General features: G+C 41.6%; 3 protein-coding genes across 9 annotated transcripts in view; 2 read left to right on the top strand and 1 right to left on the bottom strand.

Moving 5' to 3' along the window:
- The window catches only part of smarcad1b (SWI/SNF-related, matrix-associated actin-dependent regulator of chromatin, subfamily a, containing DEAD/H box 1 b), a 28,515-nt gene extending 20,703 nt beyond the window's left edge, over positions 1 to 7,812 (top strand). The window contains 5 exon segments of the mRNA XM_048258975.1: positions 2,137 to 2,325; positions 2,597 to 2,715; positions 2,867 to 3,049; positions 6,472 to 6,578; positions 7,629 to 7,812. Of these exon segments, the coding sequence (XP_048114932.1) occupies positions 2,137 to 2,325; positions 2,597 to 2,715; positions 2,867 to 3,049; positions 6,472 to 6,578; positions 7,629 to 7,690 (660 nt within the window). The 3' untranslated portion in view covers positions 7,691 to 7,812.
- Positions 7,813 to 7,843: 31 nt separating this feature from the next.
- ska1 (spindle and kinetochore associated complex subunit 1) lies at positions 7,844 to 14,226 on the top strand. Of its 2 annotated transcripts, none has more exons than XM_048258974.1 (7): positions 7,844 to 8,300; positions 9,729 to 9,820; positions 10,033 to 10,157; positions 11,472 to 11,566; positions 11,767 to 11,892; positions 12,639 to 12,808; positions 13,119 to 14,226. In XM_048258974.1, exons 2-7 carry the CDS (start codon positions 9,733 to 9,735, stop codon positions 13,265 to 13,267), a joined length of 753 nt encoding a protein of 250 aa, XP_048114931.1. In that variant the 5' UTR covers positions 7,844 to 8,300; positions 9,729 to 9,732; the 3' UTR covers positions 13,268 to 14,226. The 2 variants fall into 2 exon arrangements, with proteins under 2 accessions (XP_048114931.1, XP_048114930.1); XM_048258973.1 differs by having other exon boundaries at positions 7,845 to 9,083.
- A 2,902-nt stretch (positions 14,227 to 17,128) lies between these two features.
- sh2d3ca (SH2 domain containing 3Ca) overlaps positions 17,129 to 20,000 on the bottom strand; it is a 73,519-nt gene continuing 70,647 nt past the window's right edge. For all 6 annotated transcript variants that reach the window (XM_048259117.1, XM_048259118.1, XM_048259119.1 and 3 more), the window contains 2 exons: positions 19,160 to 19,366; positions 17,129 to 18,342 (listed from right to left, as the gene is read on the bottom strand). In XM_048259117.1, the coding sequence (XP_048115074.1) occupies positions 18,167 to 18,342; positions 19,160 to 19,366 (383 nt within the window). In that variant the 3' untranslated portion in view covers positions 17,129 to 18,166. The remainder of the gene's footprint in view (positions 18,343 to 19,159; positions 19,367 to 20,000) is intronic.

Raw genomic sequence — 20,000 nt, 5'->3', positions numbered from 1 at the left:
CTCTCTCTCTCACACACACACACACACACACATTCATTCATACACACACACACACACACACACACACAGACAAACACAGACAAACACACACATACACTGAGATACACACACACACACACACACACACTCAGACATTCTCAAAAATACGCAGAGAAACACACACATTCATGTAACTGTATGTCTTTAACATGTCTTTTTTGTTGTTCATATTAAACTATGCTGCAATACAGCACTTTGAAGTAGACAATCTATTGGCCAATGAGAATAGAGAATCTATGGACAATCTATGGACATCTATGTTAACAACGGGCTAGACAAAGACGACATAAGTAAGGGATAATGTATAGAACGCCGGTCATTATCGGGAAATAGGTCCCGACAGGGCAAACTGGACCCCGAGGCGCAGAATATCCCGCTTATTACACGGCTACTTGCCAAAACGAAACAATAAACTCCCCACGATATGACTCTTTAGCCTACATAGCCTAGGCTATAGCCTATTTGCTACCGTTTCATCATGGCTTGTGCTGAGAAACAAATAGTTTGCAACAACACGCGCTGATCTTAAATCAAACATTCTTTAGAACACAGCTGATCAACCGTCTGCTTTCACTTTTGAATGAAGTTCCAGTACTTGCGGAGTGATATGAAAGACGTGAATTAGAAGCACCAAACCCATTTTCCTTGACAGCGGTCTGTTATACTTAGCAACGGTTTGTTATCGAGAAATTACAGACCACCGAACGTTGGGAAGGCCCATTCAAGTGAATGGAGTGTTCTTTAGAATTGTGAAGAGCCGTGTAATAAAACCCTGATAATGCCAAGTAAAGGAAATAAGAAACCCAGGACACTACAGCAGGCACATGGCTTATGTGGGGTGGTTAGGTAATGTTTGCAGTATATATGCAGTTGCCATGGTTACAGCATCCCTGTTGGGTGGACCAGCAGATGCAGTTGGTGCTGCTAATGATGTATCACCAGGGGGAGATTGGTGGCACATATTACGTATCACACGTGGGGAGAGAGAGAGAGAATAACATCGAGCGAGGAACAGTAATAAACGCCATAATCACCCAAATGCTACCTCATGTCTCCCAAGAGGGGCTTGTGGGTAACACGTTGAAGTACTTTAGGAAAGAAGTGGGCTCTTGTTTTCTTAGAGAGCTGGGCTGTGTGTATAGGCTTGTCTGGGCTTGGGTTTCCTCTGTTTGTTTTTTATGCATGCATACCAAACAAGGAGAAAAGCCTCGACTTGAAACAATTCTCAAGTGTTTGGACAAAAGCGTCTGCCAAATCCTATAACCATAACCGGGTGTAATTTGGTCCTATCCTCTCTCCCTGTATTCTGGAGGTGTGGTTGGAGATTATTTACCAGGCAGATTTCATCTGCAGTCTTGGTTATTGTTTAATTACCCAGATTACGGCAGTTAGTAAAATCATGAAGACGGCTGTGTATTGGCAATACGATGTAATGTGATACTGTATGCAAGCTGATATATTTTGTAACTTTTTAAAAATCTAGGATTCTCGGAGAACTGTAATGTAAAAGAACACACCACCATACGCATACAATCTAGCAAAAAGTACTTTTTTAATGCAACCACTACAACACTGCCATATCTAATGGGCTGAGGTGCTGGAAACACAAAATGAACCACTGCCTGCAGATGTTAACTATGAATTAAAATTGCAGTGTTTTTGAGAATCAGCACTGTATCATACAAACATTGTACAAACATATTTGGGTGTACCAAAATGTTCTTACACTCTCTGTGTCGGTAGTATTATGTGTTAAAGTAAGATGTAGTTATTATATCTTAAAATGATTGCTTTAAGCTCATTTTGATGATACCCTGACTTACAATACGGACAATAGTGTCTCTGACATTGCCAATGCACGACCAGATTGTCTTATATTGTGCTATATAACTTTGTCGTACCTTGCAGTAACATAACCCTAGTCATCAGTCTTCAATGCTCTGCGTAATACCTTTAGCACTAAATGGGTAGCCAAAATCGTCGACAAGAGGTTATGACTACCAGTTCTTACATTGTGTTGTTTTAGTTTCCTGTACCTGTGCTGAATTGTTCTCTGGTGGGGATTGATCTTGTGTTGTGGGGTGTTCCTGTCCTCAGGAGCTGACCCACCGGGACTCGGACCCGGTCCTGGTGAAGGAGGACATGGAGGTGATGTCGGACTTTGAGCTGCACCGGCTATGCCAGCAGTACTCTGCTCTGAGGGAGTGCAAGCTGGGCTCTGACCTGCTGCTGGACTCCGGGAAGCTGCACTTTCTCACAAAGCTGCTGGCGTCCCTCAAAGAGGAGGTATATATACACACACACACACACACACACACACACACACACACACACACACACACACACGCACGCACACACACACACACACTACTCACAGACAGACACACTACTCACAGACAGATAACAAAGACTCACATAACTTTTGAGGTCTTTACAAGTGTGTGTGTCCCCTCTTTCATATACACACATACACACATGTAAACACACACACTCTTAAAGATGAATTGCATTAGAGACACACACCATATATGATATGTCTTGGTTTTCCCCCATGCAGGGGTCCCGAGTAGTGCTCTTCAGCCAATTCACCATGATGCTCGACATCCTCGAAATCTTCCTCAAGCATCACAGCCACCGCTACATCCGATTGGACGGCTCAACGCCCATGGCTGACAGGTAGGGCAGCCAGCAGACACTTCTTTTCAGGTCCAGTTATACAAATTATCTTCAGGCTGTAAATGCATCTGAAGTCAAGCTGTCATTATAACCTTTTTTTTTTCTTTCTCTCTCTCTCTCTCTCTCACTCTTTGGACGGCCTCAACCCCAGGATTGGCCTGATCGACGAGTTCAACACGGACCAGGACATCTTTGTGTTTCTGTTGTCAACCAAGGCAGGGGGGCTGGGCATCAATTTGACTTCTGCCAACGTGGTCATCTTACACGACATCGACTGCAACCCGTACAATGACAAACAGGCAGAGGATCGTTGCCACCGCGTGGGTCAGACAAGGTCAGAGCGTGTGTGTGTGTGTGTGTGTGTGTGTGTGTGTGTGTGTGTGTGTGTGTTAGTGGTTTGAATATGAGATGGAGGGCATGTATTTGTGTTTGTGTGGGGACACATTAGTTCACCTAAGTGAAGCCATGGTAGTAGGTAGTGGTACCTAAAATAGTTGTTTTCCTCTGTTGTTTAAAGCATTGGTTCCCAAAGACTGGGTCGTGACCCACGGGTGGGTCGCAGAAGATTTTATTTGGGTCGCCAGCACAATTTATGTTGTGTAATAGGCCTAGCTTATACCCTTTAACCAGGAAAGCTAACAGTTTTCTATTAGGATATAGTTTGTTTACCACAGTGACGGCCCTAGAATAGCTCTGAAACTGGGGCTAACGCTGCCAGAGGGGGGCAGCGTGCATCTTACTTCGCCAAAGGAAACATTTCTGTGGGGCGCGTGCTATGGACCTCGCAGTTGCACAATGCAACGGACATGAATCAGCATGAACATTAACGGACAGCTTCCGTTGACCGATTAAAATCTAGTTACCATGCTGTCAACTAAAGCAGACATCCGTATACCGGGCATGGCTATTCAATTTGCGTCATAGGCTGATACAGTTTCGATTGTAGATGCACTCTTTAAAGTTAATAGCAGCCTCCTCACATTCCTTATTATTTCGGATTTAAAATGCACACCAATGCATTATATAAGGCTACAATTTAGTCTTGTTTTCCACCTCGCAAACTCTTATCTTTTGGCTATTGCGCAAAAGCCTCTTATTCTGAAATGTATTCATTTCACATTCTTACGACAACATAGCTTGTCACAACACCAATACACAGCCCTAGGCAACAGGTCCAGACAACATCCCAGGTCGTGCGCTGAAGGACTGCGCAGGGGAGCTTAAGGATGTCTTCACAGACATCTTTAACACTTCCCTGAAGCAAGCCATCGTCCCATCATGTTTCAAAGCTGCCACCATCATACCTGTGCCGAAGAAAACTGCTCCATCCTGCTTCAATGACTACCGCCCTGTGGCACTGACACCCATCATCATGAAGTGCTTTGAGCGGCTTGTCATGTCACATATCAAAGCCATTCTCCCCCCCACCCTGGACCCCTTCCAGTTTGCATACCGAGCCAAGCGGTCTACAGAGGATGCAATCTGCTCTGCCCTCCACCCAGCCCTCACCCACCTGGAAAAAAGAGACTCATATGTGAGATTGCTGTTTATAGACTTCAGTTCTGCATTCAAAACCATAATACCACAACAACTCATCTGCAAACTCGACAAACTGGGACTCAGTACCTACCTCTGCAACTGGCTACTGGACTTCCTCTGTCAGAGGCCCCAAGTAGTAATGCGTGTTGGCAACAATACCTCAAGCAGCATCACACTGAGCACAGGGGCCCCCCCAAGGCTTCGTGCTCAGTCCGCTGCTCTTCACCCTGCTGACGATGACTGCACTGCAACCTACAGCAACAATCACATAGTGAAATTTGCTGGCTTGACACAACTCTGGTGGGTCTCATCACCAAGGGCTTAATTTAGACTCAATACAGGTTGGAGGTCGCACCATCTGACCACGTGGTGCAGGGACAACAACCTCCTGCTGAACGTCAGCAAGACCAAAGAGATTGTTGTTGACTTCCGGAGAGGTCACACCCAACACCTGCCACTGACCATCGGCGGTGCTGTGGTGGAGAGAGCGAGCAGCACCAAATTCCTGGGGGGTGCACATCAGTGAAGACCTCTCCTGGACCACCAACACTGCATCACTGGCGAAGAGAGAGCTCAGCCCGCCTGTACTTCCTCGCGGAAACTCAGGCGGGCAAGTGCTCCACCAGCCATCATGACCACATTCTACCGAGGCACCATTGAGAGCATCCTCTCCAGCTGTATCGCTGTGTGGGGCGGAAGCTGCACTGAATACAACAGGAAAGCCCTGCAGCATAGTGAACACAGCTGGAAGGATCATTGGTGCTTCACTCCCCTCCCTGAAGGACATTTACACCACCCACCTCACCCTAAAAGGCTTACCAAAATTGTGGTGATGCAAGTCACCCCCACAATCTGTTTGATCTACTGCCCTCTGGGAAGAGGTACAGAAGCCTGCGCTCCCCAGACTACCAGACTCACCAACAGCTTCATACACCAAGCTGTAAGGATGCTGAACTCTCTCCCTCCTCTCCCCCCTCCACCCTCAGCTACATAACATCCTGGACATTGGACCCACAATGGCCGCCTGCACTACTCCACTTGCACACTTGAACACTTGCACACTTGTACACTTTACAACTTGGTGGTGTTGTCCTGAAAACACAACACTTCTGCTGCTCTTACATAACTTGCACCACTATGCCACTTTCTTTATTACTCAGGTCAAACAGAACTACCCAAGCCTCTTATTGGCCTGACTTTGCACTAGTTTTTTATTGACTGTCTATGCACAATTTCAACAAAATTTTGCTGCTCTTATTTTTTCATTATTATATGTGCCCTCTTACTTACTTATTTACTTACTTTTTTGTTTACTTGAATGTTATGTTTGTCTGTGGACTTAAAATTGGTAAAATATGTCTTGTCTTCACCGTGGGATAGTGAGAAACGTAATTTCGATCTCTTTGTATGTCTGGAACATGTGAAGAAATTGACAATAAAGCTGACTTTGACTTTGACTTTGACTTTAGTATAAGGCCTATAAACAAGCAAACGTTTAACTTGCTGATTCAATGCGGATTCAACTTTCCAAAGAAACCTCCAGTAATAGGCTACAATATAACGACTTGAGTTAATTGCTATGTTTACATCGGAATTAACGCTGTTATGGATCCATTTGTCTGCAACGCAACGCAGCCTAGTACAACATCTCTCTTTAGATATACAGGAACAGCTTACTATGTTGAAGATTGACGATTGCGTAGAATGCAAGAATATCCCCAAACTCTCGGATGCACATTAAAATGTTATCTTTTAGGTAACTTTCCATGCTGATGGTGCTCAAAATGCAACAAAACTGTGTTCAAAGCAGGATGAGGAAAACCTGAGGTTGTGTGTTTGTACAAAACTGAGCGAGAATTTTATAGCTTTGAAAATATTTAACATTGTTTCATGTGTAATTGAGATTGCAGAGTTGTACACCATAGTAGTGGTAGTAGGCCAGACCTAGGTGCTATTACGTATACATATGGCAGTGTAGAATGGTTAGGGGGGGCATGTAAAAGTTTGAGAACCTGTGGCCTAAAACAATATTGGTGGTTGCATGTTAGATCTGAAGTGAAATGGGTCGCGATGGTCTGTCATTTTTAAAAAGTGGGTCCCCAGAAAAAAAGTTTGGGAAACACTGGTTTAAAGGACAGACAATGCGTGTGCATGCAGGTATGTTTTTTTTTTTTTTTTTTCTGTTTTTTTCCCCTCATCTCTATTTTTGGTCTCCAGGACAGTGAAGGTGATCAGGCTTATCAGCAAAGATTCCATAGAGGACGGTATGCTGCGCATCGGACAGAAGAAGCTCAAACTGGAACAGGACATGACCGCCTGCGAGGGTAATAATCCTCTTTCTTATGTCTGGTAGAACAGCGTAGTTTAACAATTAACCGATTTATTGTTTAGTGATTAGTTATTGATTAGTTTAGTTATTAAATTAATCATCGCCTATTTTGTTAATTGCTTTATTGGATTCAGTCATCTCAAAATTATCTGATTTCAGCTTCTTAAATCTGAATATTTCATGGTTTACTTACTGCTCGATGATAGTAAACTGAATGTCTGTGGTGTTTAAATAAAACAAGACATTTGATGACGTAATCTTGGGTTTTTGGAAATACTGATCAACATTTCTTCACCATTTTCTGACATTTTTGAAACCAAATCACATCTTCCTGATGTTCCTGAGGTTCCTCTGATAGAACAAGCTCTTAACAACACCATGATCATGGAGTTTGATTTTTAGCGCATACTAATAAGACTGCTGAAAGGCAAAGGAAAAGGCAAGTATTATCTTTATGCTTCCATGTCGGTGATAGCCATGGTTGGAGGCATTATGTTTTTGGGTTGTATACCCCAGTCCCGAGAACGCAGGTTCTCAAGAGCACCTCAAGACACGTGCTTCAGACTAGGTCTGGATGTTCAGTCGGACTCAAAGATGAACCAATTAGATTTGGAGGTCGAAATTCAAGGTCACTGTGAACATGAAAGTCCCATTCTTGTGAATGCTCACAAATGCCTTGAGGCACATGCTTCAAATTTAGTACAAATGCTAATATGAACTCTAAGATGAACTGATTGGATCTTTGAAGTCAAAGCTCCCAGTGTTACACACTCATAAAGCTTCTATACAGTTTTTAGGAAGAAGAAGAAGAAGAAGATAAGACTTTATTAAATCCCACACCTGGGAAATGTACTTGTCACAACAGCCCAACAATGCATAAAATTGCAGTGATTGCAATATGCCATAGGGGCATAGATGTACACGCCTTAGGGTTTCACAAATAAGTTGATGCAAAGTGTGCCTTGTGGGGCCCCCGTGCTGCAGTCCTACAAATACTCCAGATACTCTTATTTATTTGACTTTGATTGTTCCCTTCTCTTTCCAGGTGAGGAGGATAACATATCCGACGATATGGCCTCTCTCCTGAAGGCATCATTGGGACTGTAACGGCTGTAACATTTTTGCTGAAGGTAGCAAATCTCTAGTGTGTAAATGCCAGATAGGAGGCATGTTGACAGTTGTAAGATACAAGATACAAGTGTTTTTATTTCATTGTTTTTTTTATTTTTTATATATATATATATATATATATATATATATATATATATATATATATATATATATATATATATATATATATATATATTACATACAGTATTTGGACTCCTGCTGCATTGAGAAACCACATTAAGAAGTGTGCCACGTATACCTCGTAATAAACCTATCTAGTACTTGTTTTGTCTGTGACTGTCATTTGTAAAGTCGTTTTTAAAATAGTAGGTTTTAATAAATGTTTTCAATCTATGAGTGAGTGCTTTGATTCTTCTTTCCTATTGCTTTTTAACATGTATTTGGAAGTATTCCTTTTCAAGACATTACTAAGAACTGTCATTCAAGCATCATTGCATCAATGATCGTAGATAGGTGCAATATATGAATATGTTAAGGTTTACAGACAACCTCAAAACTTGGAAGTGTTAAACAGAGACTCAGAACCTTAGGTGGTGTGTTGGACACCTTACCAGGAACACCGTCCAGTAAAGCTCAGCTCACATATGTAAGTTTAAGGAATATGATCACTAAAAGGCTTACATATTTTATGGAGAGTGGGGATTTGATGTCACCCTAGCAGAGTAAACTCAGGAGGAGGAAAGCTGTGTGAGTCAGGTTTGCTTTCAAAGGGCATAAAGAATCTTGTGTCTGGGAGAGGGGGTATGGGGAGAAATGCTAAGAACACAAACACTAAGTTACAAGTAACATGCATCTGAAGTGAGTGGAGAGTAGTTTGGCCAATGATTTTGTGTGTTTACTGTAGGCTAAAGAAGAGCACAGCTGTCAGCACAGGTTGCTAAAAACACAGTAGCCGCCTCACATGGGCAAATAGAGCTGTAGTAGAAGACACATTTGTACTTTTGAAATGTATTTGACATTAAATTGTACCAAGTCTATGTAAAGTCAGTGTATGTTTGTCCTGACAATTCAATTTCGTTCATACTTTGACATGGTGGATTTTGGTTTTGTGTTTTTGTTAGATAAATTTTTAATTGGTTGTTGGTCTATATTCCACATTCACAGTGGTGTACAGACTTGTTGAAGTGATAGCTGATGACTCGTGTTGTCAAATAAATGAAGCGTGTTATGCTTTTGAGTCTTCTCTTGGTTCTTGGTAATAACTTTTTAGTGTCAGAAGGTGGCGGTAGCGGTCATGACTGTTTGTAGACGACACTCAAGAAGAAGAAAGGTTCCTCCCACCCACAAAAGATTTGAACGTTGACGCGGGATACAGCTGTAACTGTTTACACTAGCCTACTTAGAAAAGACTGTGTGCCGTTTATATTAAGTGAGTAACGTCTAAATAAAATCAATATGAAAAGTCAGTTTATTTAACGAATGACGACATGCCTTATTGCCTTATTATGTCTACCTAAATAGACAAACTGCTTGAATGTTTTGACAGACCTTGCTAACGTTAGCTATCTGCAGGAGAGCTAGATTGTTTGTTGCATAATTTTGTGTCGTTGTGATACTCGATCTACTAGACTATTGCCCCTGAAATTAGTAAAGGTGATCAACTGTTAACGTGTGAAATGTAGGCTGCAATGTCATCTTGTATGGCCAGTTGTCAGGTTTATCCCAAGTTGTATCCACATACTTAACATACAATGGTACTTGAGATCTGTTGAATTTGGTCAGTTTTGCACTGTAAATCAAATACAATAAAATTGCTGCAAATAGAAACTGCACTATAAAGCATTGGAAAACGCATAGAATGACTTAGTTGTAAGTCTAATTTATTTGCCACTACAGAGCATAGGCTGTAATGCAACTTTGATCAAATATATTTGGTATGGCCTTTTTGTTACCAGTACGTCTAAATTATTCAGTTTACCTGTACTATTTAGTTTGGTTGTATAGTATAAGTTAGCTTGTAAAATACTATCAATGCTGAATGTCTATGGTGGTCTAATAATTTATGTGTTCTCAGAATCATGAGCCACTGTGAGCTTGAGGAGCTAACGGAGCACATCAACAGCAGAATCTCAAAGGTTAAAAACCTCATGCACTTACGAGTTATTGGTAAGTTGAAAAGCACTTAGACTTAACTTCAAGGACTTTCTTGACCCTTTGATTAATTGTTATTGCTGTGTTGAAATTATTGACCACAATTCCCCACACTTTGTAGTGATATCACTATCAGGCCTATTTATTATTGGGTCACAAGATGGACCTGAAAAACAATGACGTTCACATTGTTTTCTTTTATGTTTATTTATTTATTTTATTTTTAGGAAATGACCCAGAGAAACAGAAGATTTTTCGTAAGATTGCAGCGGAGGTCAGTGGGATGACAAAGCTCTTGGATCAGTTTGAGAAGTGTGTTGCTGAAGAGAGAGATTCACTAAAACAGTTGGAGGTTTGTACTTTGTTGTTCTTGATATGCCTACATGACAATGGAAAACAACAACATCATCATCATCATCAACATATTAGAGAATAAGGACATGGTGTTGCAGGTGGCAGCATACTGAAAAAACACGGGTGTGAGTGGCCGTGAGACTCAGGTTTGATTCTGACCACCTGATCCCACCCCCAATCTCTCACCCCCACTTGCTTCCTATTGTTAACCATTAATTCCTAACTATTCTATCCCCATAAAGGCAAAAAGTCCCAAAAATATACTTTAAAAAGATAATGAAGACATAATTATATTCAGATGGAAGAAAATGAAAGCTAAGATGAAAGAAAATGAAAAAAAAAAAGAGAACATTAACATTAGAAAGAGAAGCCACCACAGCCCAGCGGTTACTACAGAGTTTAGTGGCTGAAACTGAGGTGTTGGTGCAGGAGTCCATATTCATAAGAGCTATCCATAAAGGACCCCATTGGAAGTGGAGAAGGAAGCCAAGGATTTAAAAGATCCACATTAAAGCATTTATGGATATTGCTTAAGATATGGGGACAGGTTTTATAGTCACAGGACACTGAAATAGAGTTTTTTTGGTAAATCTTCAAAGCACTAGATGTAGTGTAAATCTAACATTAACAAACACTCAATAAACACCATCTCAATTGTGAAACATGGCAGTAGTAACATCATTTTGTGGAGATATTTCAGTGGGAACTGGGAAAGGAATGTGAACAGAGATGAATGACAAAAGAAAACCTGTTATAGTCTTGGCTTGGGAGAGATTTTGCCCACTAGTAAGAAAAGCACCACTGGAGTTTCTCAAAAACAGTAAAGGGAATATTCTAGAATGACTCAAGCCCTATTCTTCATCAAATTCAAACCCCTGATCAAAATCCAAATAACAGTCTGTGGCAATATAGTGCAGGGATATTATCCATCAACTTAGATGTTCTATATCAATTCTGTGAAGAGAAATTGGAGAAAATCACTATCCAATGTTTATACTGCCACATCAAATTAATTGAGGTTGTTATTACACCAAAGGAGTAATTTCCAATTACTTAAGTAAAGGGGTTGAATATTGCAAACTGGATATTTTAGCTTTGAATTAACTTATTTTTTAATATCAACAGACAATATTACATCTTTACAATTAAAACACTGATTGGGCAAATATGTGCAGATAACTTTTTTAAACAAGCAAATTATGATGATTTGCAGGGGGTGGGGTGTTTTTTTGCAAGCTGTATAGTTTAGCCTGACCTGCACTGCGGAATTTCCTGGTTTCTTTGATGTTTGAGTTTGAGTTTTGTTCTGCAGGAACTGAATGAGCTGATTGAAGAGGATTTGCAGAATGCAATTCACATGGCAGAGAACATCCCCAGTCACATGCCAGTTCCTACATCTGCTGTCAAGTAAGAGGAGATGGCAAATGTAGCTTGCAAGGACGTATGGCTTGTAGGGTTATATGGATGACTGTTTGCCTGGGTTCAGTCTGTTGGTATCTGTTTTATATTTAATCATATGAAATTCTCCTTCGCTTGTCTTTTTAAATATTTCTCTCTTTCTCTCTCTCTCTCTCTCTCTCTCTTTCTTTCTCAATTATTCTCCTTAGCGAAGTGTTGCCTGTTCAAAAGGAAAACGAGCAGCCACCAAAGGATCAGGCTCCTGCCAAGAAGTCTCGCAAACAGATTAAGGAGATGGAATTCATAACTGTACACGAGTTTGACACGATACCACCGTATGTCCCTCTTGCTCTCCCCCAATTGCCTATACTTTATTTTGCCTTTAAGTGGTTGGCAACACTTGTTGGTAGCAATTGTTTTGTGTGCAGATCTTAGAGCCTACAGGCTGCCTACAGAGACACGTTTTTTGACGGCCTGCTTATGGGGCGGGCAGCTAACGGATCAGATGAATGTGATCATTTATGTTTAGGCCTTTTTTGGACCTGCGATCGCTGATACAACCTATAAGTCAGTAAAATGTTGCACACGGTTTCCTAGAAGGACAAGTATAGTATAAGTATATATACTCTTTTGATCCCGTGAGGGAAATTTGGTCTCTGTATTTATCCCAATCCGTGAATTAGTGAAACACACACGGCACAGTGTACACACAGTGAGGTGAAGCACACACTAATCCTGGCGCAGTGAGTTGCCTGCATCAACAGCGCTCGGGGAGCAGTGAGGGGTTAGGTGCCTTGCTCAAGGGCACTTCAGCAATGCCTACTGGTCCGAAGTGCTAACCAGTAGGCCACAGCTGCCCCTGACAATCACAGATTAGTGATTTTTCTCCCCTTGCTCCTTGTCAGTTCAGTTCAGTTCAATGCAGTGCATCATTACAGTGTTTCAGCATTACTTCAGCAGAATTTAATTAGGCTAGAAGAGGTCCACAAAAAAACATACTACAGTGTTAGTAAGTTAGTCTTGTCATATGAAAAATAAAGGTAAGAGTCACTCTGCCTTTCTTGTCTCCCTTCATTCTCAGGTACATGAAAGGTCGAGTGACATACGACCAGCTGAACTCTGCGGTGCGGAGCATTAACAAGTCTGTGACCGAGAAGTACAAGATCCTCCAGCAGCCCCTGAAGACACTGAACAACATGTCACGCAAGCTCTATGATCGCTTCAAGGAGAATGAGACTGGCGAGACCAGAGGTAGGAGAGTTTTTGTTTTTCTTTTGAACATTTGCTGTGTCTATTAAGACAGACAGATTCTTATTGCAGCTCTATTAGACAAGATTATAAATGGAAATATGTAAAATATTTAAAAAATATTCATGGTTTCCGTACTCACAGCCCACCAAGACAAATAGGGCAACCAAACACAACGGAACCACACAGATAAGCATTGAGCTCCACTAAATATTATGGCGTTGTGTGTGTGTGTGTGTGTGTGTGTGTGTGTGTGTGTGTGTGTGTGTGTGTGTGTGTGTGTGTGTGTGTGTGTGCGTGTGTGCACCCTCAGGACATTTCTTCGTGGTGGAGGCTGACCTGCGTGAATTTGCCCAGGTGACAGTGGACAAGCGCTTCCTGAATCTGCTGAGCATGCTGCGCCACTGCCAGCGTCTCAAGGAGACGAGAGGAGGTGGGCTGACCCGCTACCAGCTGCTCTGAGCTCTCTTCTGGAACAGTGGCCTCCACCCTCACTCAGCCTCCATCCACCTAAACTCACCAGCCAACCTCCAACCAGCCTTCACCCAGCCATCTCAATGAAACAACCATCACAGACTCCTCCTTTTTCTCAACAAACCACACCAACCATCAATCAGCAACTACTAGCCTCTATAACCTCTAACCAGCCATCTCAATGAACCAACCATCTCCAGACAGAATTCTTATTTTTTATTTTTTCCTCAACAAACCACACCAACCACCAGTCAGCAACTACTAGCCTCTTTCAGGAAACCATACCAATCTCCACACAGACTCTGCTCTTCTCTGCAAACACTCTGAGACTCATTCAGAAAAAGTGGATTTCACATATTTCTCCAACCAGGTTACCTCTTAGTTTGCATAGGTCCTTAAAGCAGAAGTAATAAGAACTCTTAAAAACACAAACATACAGGTAACTCATGTTTATATTTAGCATTAGGTGTAGAATCACAAAATGCTGGGTAGAAAACACTGGTTGGTTTTCATAACCTAAGTAGGTAAATTGAAACGGTCAATGATAAAATTCTGCTCATCTCCCTATGGTGAGCATCTCCTTCTTGATCATCTTGAGCTAACCATCATACACATGTTCTGAGTGCCTTTGTGGCAGATCTGAGGGCTGTGCTACCAACGGAGGGAGGCTACTAGCTTATCCAGGTAACGTTAGTAGTAACTGCTGATCTCAAAAGAACAGGTCACTTTTGAAACAATAGATACTTGGGGCCAATGTTCTTACAGAGATCAGCGGTTTCTCTCAGAGTTAGCGGGATAAACTAGTAACTTCACTTCGTAGTATCTGGCTGCTGCTCAACTAGTGTTACAAGATAAGAGAGGGTTAATGGCACTCCCCGAGACAAGTTGTGCTAGTCAGGTCTGCTGATGTATTCAGTTGTAGCCATTTAAAAACTGTAACTGTAAATAAAAACATAAAGATGAATACACATGCTGTTATGTTTTCAGTGATCAATTATTTACCCTTGGTATTTATAAATTGTTTATTCCTTGACTTCCCATTTTTAGACTGAATACCTGCTGATTTGGATATAGGCTAAATAGAAAATGAAGCCTTAAGTGTAGTCTTTTGTCGTAAAGCATGTGAGTAGATGTGAAATGGTCAAGATCAGATCTTGCATAGGCTAACGGGGCCTTTGGTTTATGGCACTTCACTCCTTCACTGTCCAGAAATAATTCTTGGTTGCATACATGATCATAGAAACTCAACAGCTTACATGAACAGGAGTGAGAAATGCAGAGACTGTCTTCAATGTTCTTCACCAGCCATCAGAATGATAACCATGTAAACAAGCCTTAATAGGCTACCTTAGTCTGGAAAGGCTACCGATGGGGTTAAAGATAGGAACAGGTAGAAGAGAATGCAGTCTGTGTGGACAGTGTGCAAAATACAGTCTGTGTTAATGTTATAGCATAGCATTCTAAGACATTCATCAAATCTGTCATTTATTTATTTTATTTATGCTTTGATGAATCGGTGAATCCTTTAGCCTGGAAAATCCAAACAAAGTGTGGACTCTAACGGCGGAACTAATACAGAGATGTAAAGGAATGAACTGAAAACATGCTGAGATCATACAGAATGTCAAAAGAGTTATTGACATACTTAGGACGTACTGCCGCCAGAACATCTGGGGCGATGGGTAGAATGATGGGCAATTCAGAGGCTCGTTCTTCCTTTTGTTCCATTCTGAATGATCATTTTCAATATGCATTTGCCCACTGGAGTATACATTTGTATCATCACAAAATAATCATTGTTGGTTTGACGCTTATAGGTTATGTTGTGTGGTTTCATTAACCTTGTGAGTTATTTCTTGCAACTATGGCAATGTAGTGCGGCAAATTAGTGAAATCGTTCACTTTTGATACAAGCATCAAACTTTATCCAAAAAGCACATTAGCCACACAAAAAATCCAAGATGGCTGCAATTGAAAGCCATATACTTGGTTTTTGACTTGTACTCAGCTAACTCTGCTATATGGTTCACATATATTATTACTGTTTTAATCATATTAAATCATTAGCTTTTCATTTTGTCTTTTCATGTTTTTCTCTCTTTACCATTGGTGACTTTAGAACTTTGTGTCTGGTGCACCTCCACAGTGTTTGCCGAAAAGTTAATTAAAACTTTTAATCACACATTAATAACGAAGGAATAATCACACATTAATAATAAGGAATAACTAGTATTTTGAATATCAGATGTAATTAAGTTCACTATTCCAGAATAATGAATAAATAAATCAAATGAGGCAATGATACAAAGCGTGTTTCTCTCACAAGCGTACTGTGGTTTATTTCCTGGAAAAAAGGTTGAAAAAAATATGACATACCAGAATATTTACAGCACATAAGAAAAAGGTGATCACATTTTGTTCACGTTCCTTTGAAGATTCATTCAGGACTGTCTATTTACAAAATGACATAACCAAACACAGTCATCTGTACAATATGTGAGAAGCACACAAGTCACAGTCTCCAAATTTCAAAACACTCAAGTTGACCTCATCCTCATTTTTTTCTTTTTTACATTTTTTGCTCGCTCAATTGCACCCCCTTGTGGCAACAAGGGGAAGTACGCGCAGTACTCAGCTATCCCAGCAAAGAACTCCATCTGTAAAGTTCACTAGTAATGCCCTCACAACAAAACAGCTGATTTCACTCTACACTGAAAGATGGATGTGCAGGTAAATAGCAAGTGGATTCACAGATACCTTTCCTCCCTGAAATGTGTGTTGTTCTGAAGAAATGTTTCTTGGAGTTTTATGTGTGTGTACATGCATGACGTCTATGTACCTTACACACCCAACCTGAAAGCCCACCCTCCACACATATAAACACACACACACCTCCACTTTTACACTAATGCGATGTCAGGCCTTTGAAGAGCATGAGCTAAGTGCAGTCTGTGAAAGCACATCACAAAGTGGACACACACACAAACACACAGGTGAAGGGATGATGACCTTAACTAAGGGGTGGGGAGGGTGTGCATGCTCCCCTGCTTTAAGGATTTAAGACACGTGTCAGTAAAGCATCAAGTAACAACGCATTAGCCCTCTTAAACTTGCATTACAATTTTGTTTATGTTGTTGTTGTATTTAATGTTGTTGATTATGATCACGTCACAACACCTCAGCATCCAGGACATTTTACACAAGTTTTGTTTGTCTCGTAGCGCATTATCCCTTCTATTGTGATCTTGCACATTGAACCTTCAAAACAAGCATAGCTCTATCATTCACACTCACACACACACAAACTCTTCCCTGAGGACTCTAAGCACTGTTTCCCACAGAAGTCTTTTCTTCACATTTTCACCAGCTTTTCCAGTAGGAGATAGCAGTGGTCTGATAGTAACTTCTGTTAGTATGCCTGTGCCATGACTCGAGTAAAGTCTGGTCTTGAATTAGGCTCAAAATGTGTGTCCACGTCAGAGGTCACACTCAATGGATGCCCTTTCGTGACAGAGAACACTCACCATGTAGCAGTGGTCACTATTCGGTAAGGAGAGCAAGACCTGCAGATCTGTACAATCATTTACACAACGTAAATAGGAGTTTGCAAGGATGTGTGTGTTTTTGTGTGTGTTTGTGTATGTGATGTGTACGTGCATTTATGTGTAAGTGTGTGTGTGTGTGTAATGTATGTGTCTGTGTGTGATATGTGCATGTACATTTATGTGTAATGTGTGTGTGTGTGTGTGTGTGTGTGTGATGTATGTGTCTGTGTGTGTGATAGGTATGTGCATGTACATTTATGTGTAATGTGTGTGTGTATGTTGATGTATGTGTCTGTGTCTCTTCGTGTGTGTGTGTGTGTGTGTGTGTGTGTGTGTGTGTGTGTGTGTGTGTGTGTGCCTGTGTCTGTGTGTGCATCTGATGTATTGTTATTTGGCATATGCTGACCTGGTAGAAATTAAACCTGTGGTGCAGGAAATCTATTTTTATCACAAAATACAGAAGAGATAGATGATAAAATAGAGTAAAATAAAATATGAAAATCAGGTAAATGAGACAATTGTAAAGTGTACAGAAAAGTCCTTCAGCAAGATGACCATTAAATCACTTAAAAATCCAAATAAGGGTGCACTCACACACACACAAGTTTTCCTTTCAGATATATCTGCTTGCACTTAGATGATTTGGCAACGTACATTCAGATGTGTGTGTGTGTGTGTGTGTGTGACTTTGTCAGAGATAAGTGTCCTCTCCTCGTTGTCTTCCTCCACTATGTCTATAAGGTGGTGGAGCATCAGGAAAACATCAACTTTAACTTCAACATGACCGTGGGAGCTGGCGCTGAGGAAAAGCAGGTTCTCTCTTCTCTGGAAGGTTCTGTAGCTGTTATTGTGAGGGTTTTAGTCTGTGACAACAGCGGGAGGAACTTCACAACGCAGGGAATCATGGGAAGTATAGTCCAAAGCCAGGAATGGGTACAGGTGAGACACAGTAACACTCATTCATTCTTTCATTGTCTCTCAGAAAACACACACCCACACACCGTTTTCCTGACACACTTCTTCCTCAGGCTTATCACCTGACTTCCCATGATGCATTTCTGTGACTTGATGATGGAAAGGGTCCAGCCTGACAAGGCTGTGATATGAGCGGTCCTTTCTTTGTGCCTCGTTTTGGGATACACAGTCTCTCTCTCTTTCTCTCCTTTTTCACTCTCTCTCCTTACCCCCTTCCACACATTTCAGTTAAGTATTTTACACAGTACCTCTCAACACCCCCTCGTTCCCGTTTTGGTCCAACCCAGGTGCATGGGAGAGGGACAGATGGGATTGTACCACTGCAGGTTTCTGTGCTGTGTAGAGGGGAGGGGGGTTATGGAGGTTGCTATAGCTCGCTGTGGCGGACGGGCGGCTCCAGCTTGTGGGAGAGGGCGGTGAGGACCTTGTCGAACTTCTCGTAGCGCTCAGCCTGGGAGCCCTCGGAGCCCCGGCTGCCCCACAGCAGACGCATCTGGAACTCGGTGCAGAAGATCTCCAGCAGCTCCACTCGCTCCGGCAGCTCTGCAGGGAGGAGGAGAGAGAACGAGGGAGAGAGGGAGAGAGGGAGAGAGGGAGACGAATGCATTACTTTCACAATGTTTCTTTATGAAGAGAACAAATATGACAGAACAGGTGGGCAGGGCATTCTTCTCAGTCAACTCAGTCTGAACCACCCTGTATTCTATTTACTCCATTAATAATTGGTATTTTTTTATTTAGGCCATATGACTTTACTATAAACTGTTTCATTTCATGTTAATGTAATGTCTATGGATGTCATTGTTAGTCGCTTTGGACAAAAGTGCCTGCTAAGAACCATAAACATAAACTCAAAGGAGAAATCCGACGATTTTTCAAATAGATAACCGTTTCGAGGTCAACGAGTACTGTCGGTACGGCAAAAAAAAGGAATCAATCGGTTTTACCTAGCTCGAGTTGCTAGTTCCAATAGATAAAGCAGCCAAGCAGCTACAGTGCTACACTCTGGGGACATGAACATGGGGGCTCATGTACATTAAATTAGATTAGATTAAACTTTATTGTCATTGTGCAGTAGTACAAAGACAACGAAATGCAGTTTCTAACCACCAGAGTGGAGTCAGATTTCTCCTTTAAAACTCTGCAATCTATTCTCTATTCTACCAAAAGTTTCTGTGAGTGTCTGAAAACAAAGAGGTAATATTATTATTGAAACTATCTATCTCAGCCATGTATGTGAGGCATGAAAACATTATCTGCTTAAGTCAAACCAAACACAAATCAATAAACACACACACACACACACACACACACACACACACACACACACACACACACACACACACACACACACACACACCTTTTAGTTTTGTTTCTGCATTGCTGCGGTAGATCCCCCCGTGATGGGCAATGGTACGTGCCGCCTCCAGGTGACTCATCACCACGTCGACGCCCGCCTCCACGCTCTCCCAGGGCTCTAGCCCCTCCCCCACAGCAACGCCCCTCTCCAGGAGAGACAGCAGTGGGACCACAGGTGGGAAGGAGGTGTTGGACAGGACGCAGCTCTCTGTGACACACACACACACACACACACACAAAAAACACACACTGGTGTCAGCAGGCAAAAAGTATGGATTACTGGGATGATTTGACAGTATTTGAAAGGAGGTTGTCTAAAACTAGGCTTAAAGGAACCGTATGTAAGAAATGTATTTCAATTTATTATAAAATGGCCCTGATATGTCACTAGACATTAAGAAATCAGGTTCATTTCAAATACTTATATCACTGATAACAGCAGTCTTGCCAGGATATTGTCATTTAAAAAGTGAAGTTGCAGCCTCAACTGATGCGCCACCCTCCACCTATCTACTAATCACAAAGTCAGTAGTGTTTCGGCATCCGGGTTGGCAATCTCGAGTCAGGGGGGAGGGGGAGGGGATACACCGCTCTACAGTAATTTGAAAGTGATTGCAGTACCAGTTTTGGCCACAATCTTACATACGGTTCCTTTAAGTTAGTTTGCCACATTACACTCTTGCTTTTCATTTGACACAGGAATGCTGAGATTAAAGCCATTTTTCCCACATGAGCATCACTAAATCAATACTGCAGAGTTCAGCCAAATGTACTCGTACTTGATAATGAATGCATTAACACACAGTAAACATAGATGGTGACTCACACAGTTCATAGTTGTC

The sequence above is a fragment of the Alosa alosa genome, chromosome 12 (genome assembly GCF_017589495.1).
Source record: "Alosa alosa isolate M-15738 ecotype Scorff River chromosome 12, AALO_Geno_1.1, whole genome shotgun sequence".
In the NCBI taxonomy this organism is placed as follows: domain Eukaryota; kingdom Metazoa; phylum Chordata; class Actinopteri; order Clupeiformes; family Clupeidae; genus Alosa; species Alosa alosa.
This window is presented reverse-complemented; position numbering and strand designations above follow the sequence as displayed.

Bases quoted from the DNA above. Each gene is read 5' to 3' on its own strand.
- ska1 (XM_048258974.1), top strand. From the start codon at position 9,733: ATGAGCCACTGTGAGCTTGAGGAGCTAACGGAGCACATCAACAGCAGA. The intron at 9,821-10,032 runs GTAAGTTGAAAA...TTTTATTTTTAG, and splicing joins CATGCACTTACGAGTTATTG to GAAATGACCCAGAGAAACAG. The intron at 11,893-12,638 runs GTATGTCCCTCT...CTTCATTCTCAG, and splicing joins GAGTTTGACACGATACCACC to GTACATGAAAGGTCGAGTGA.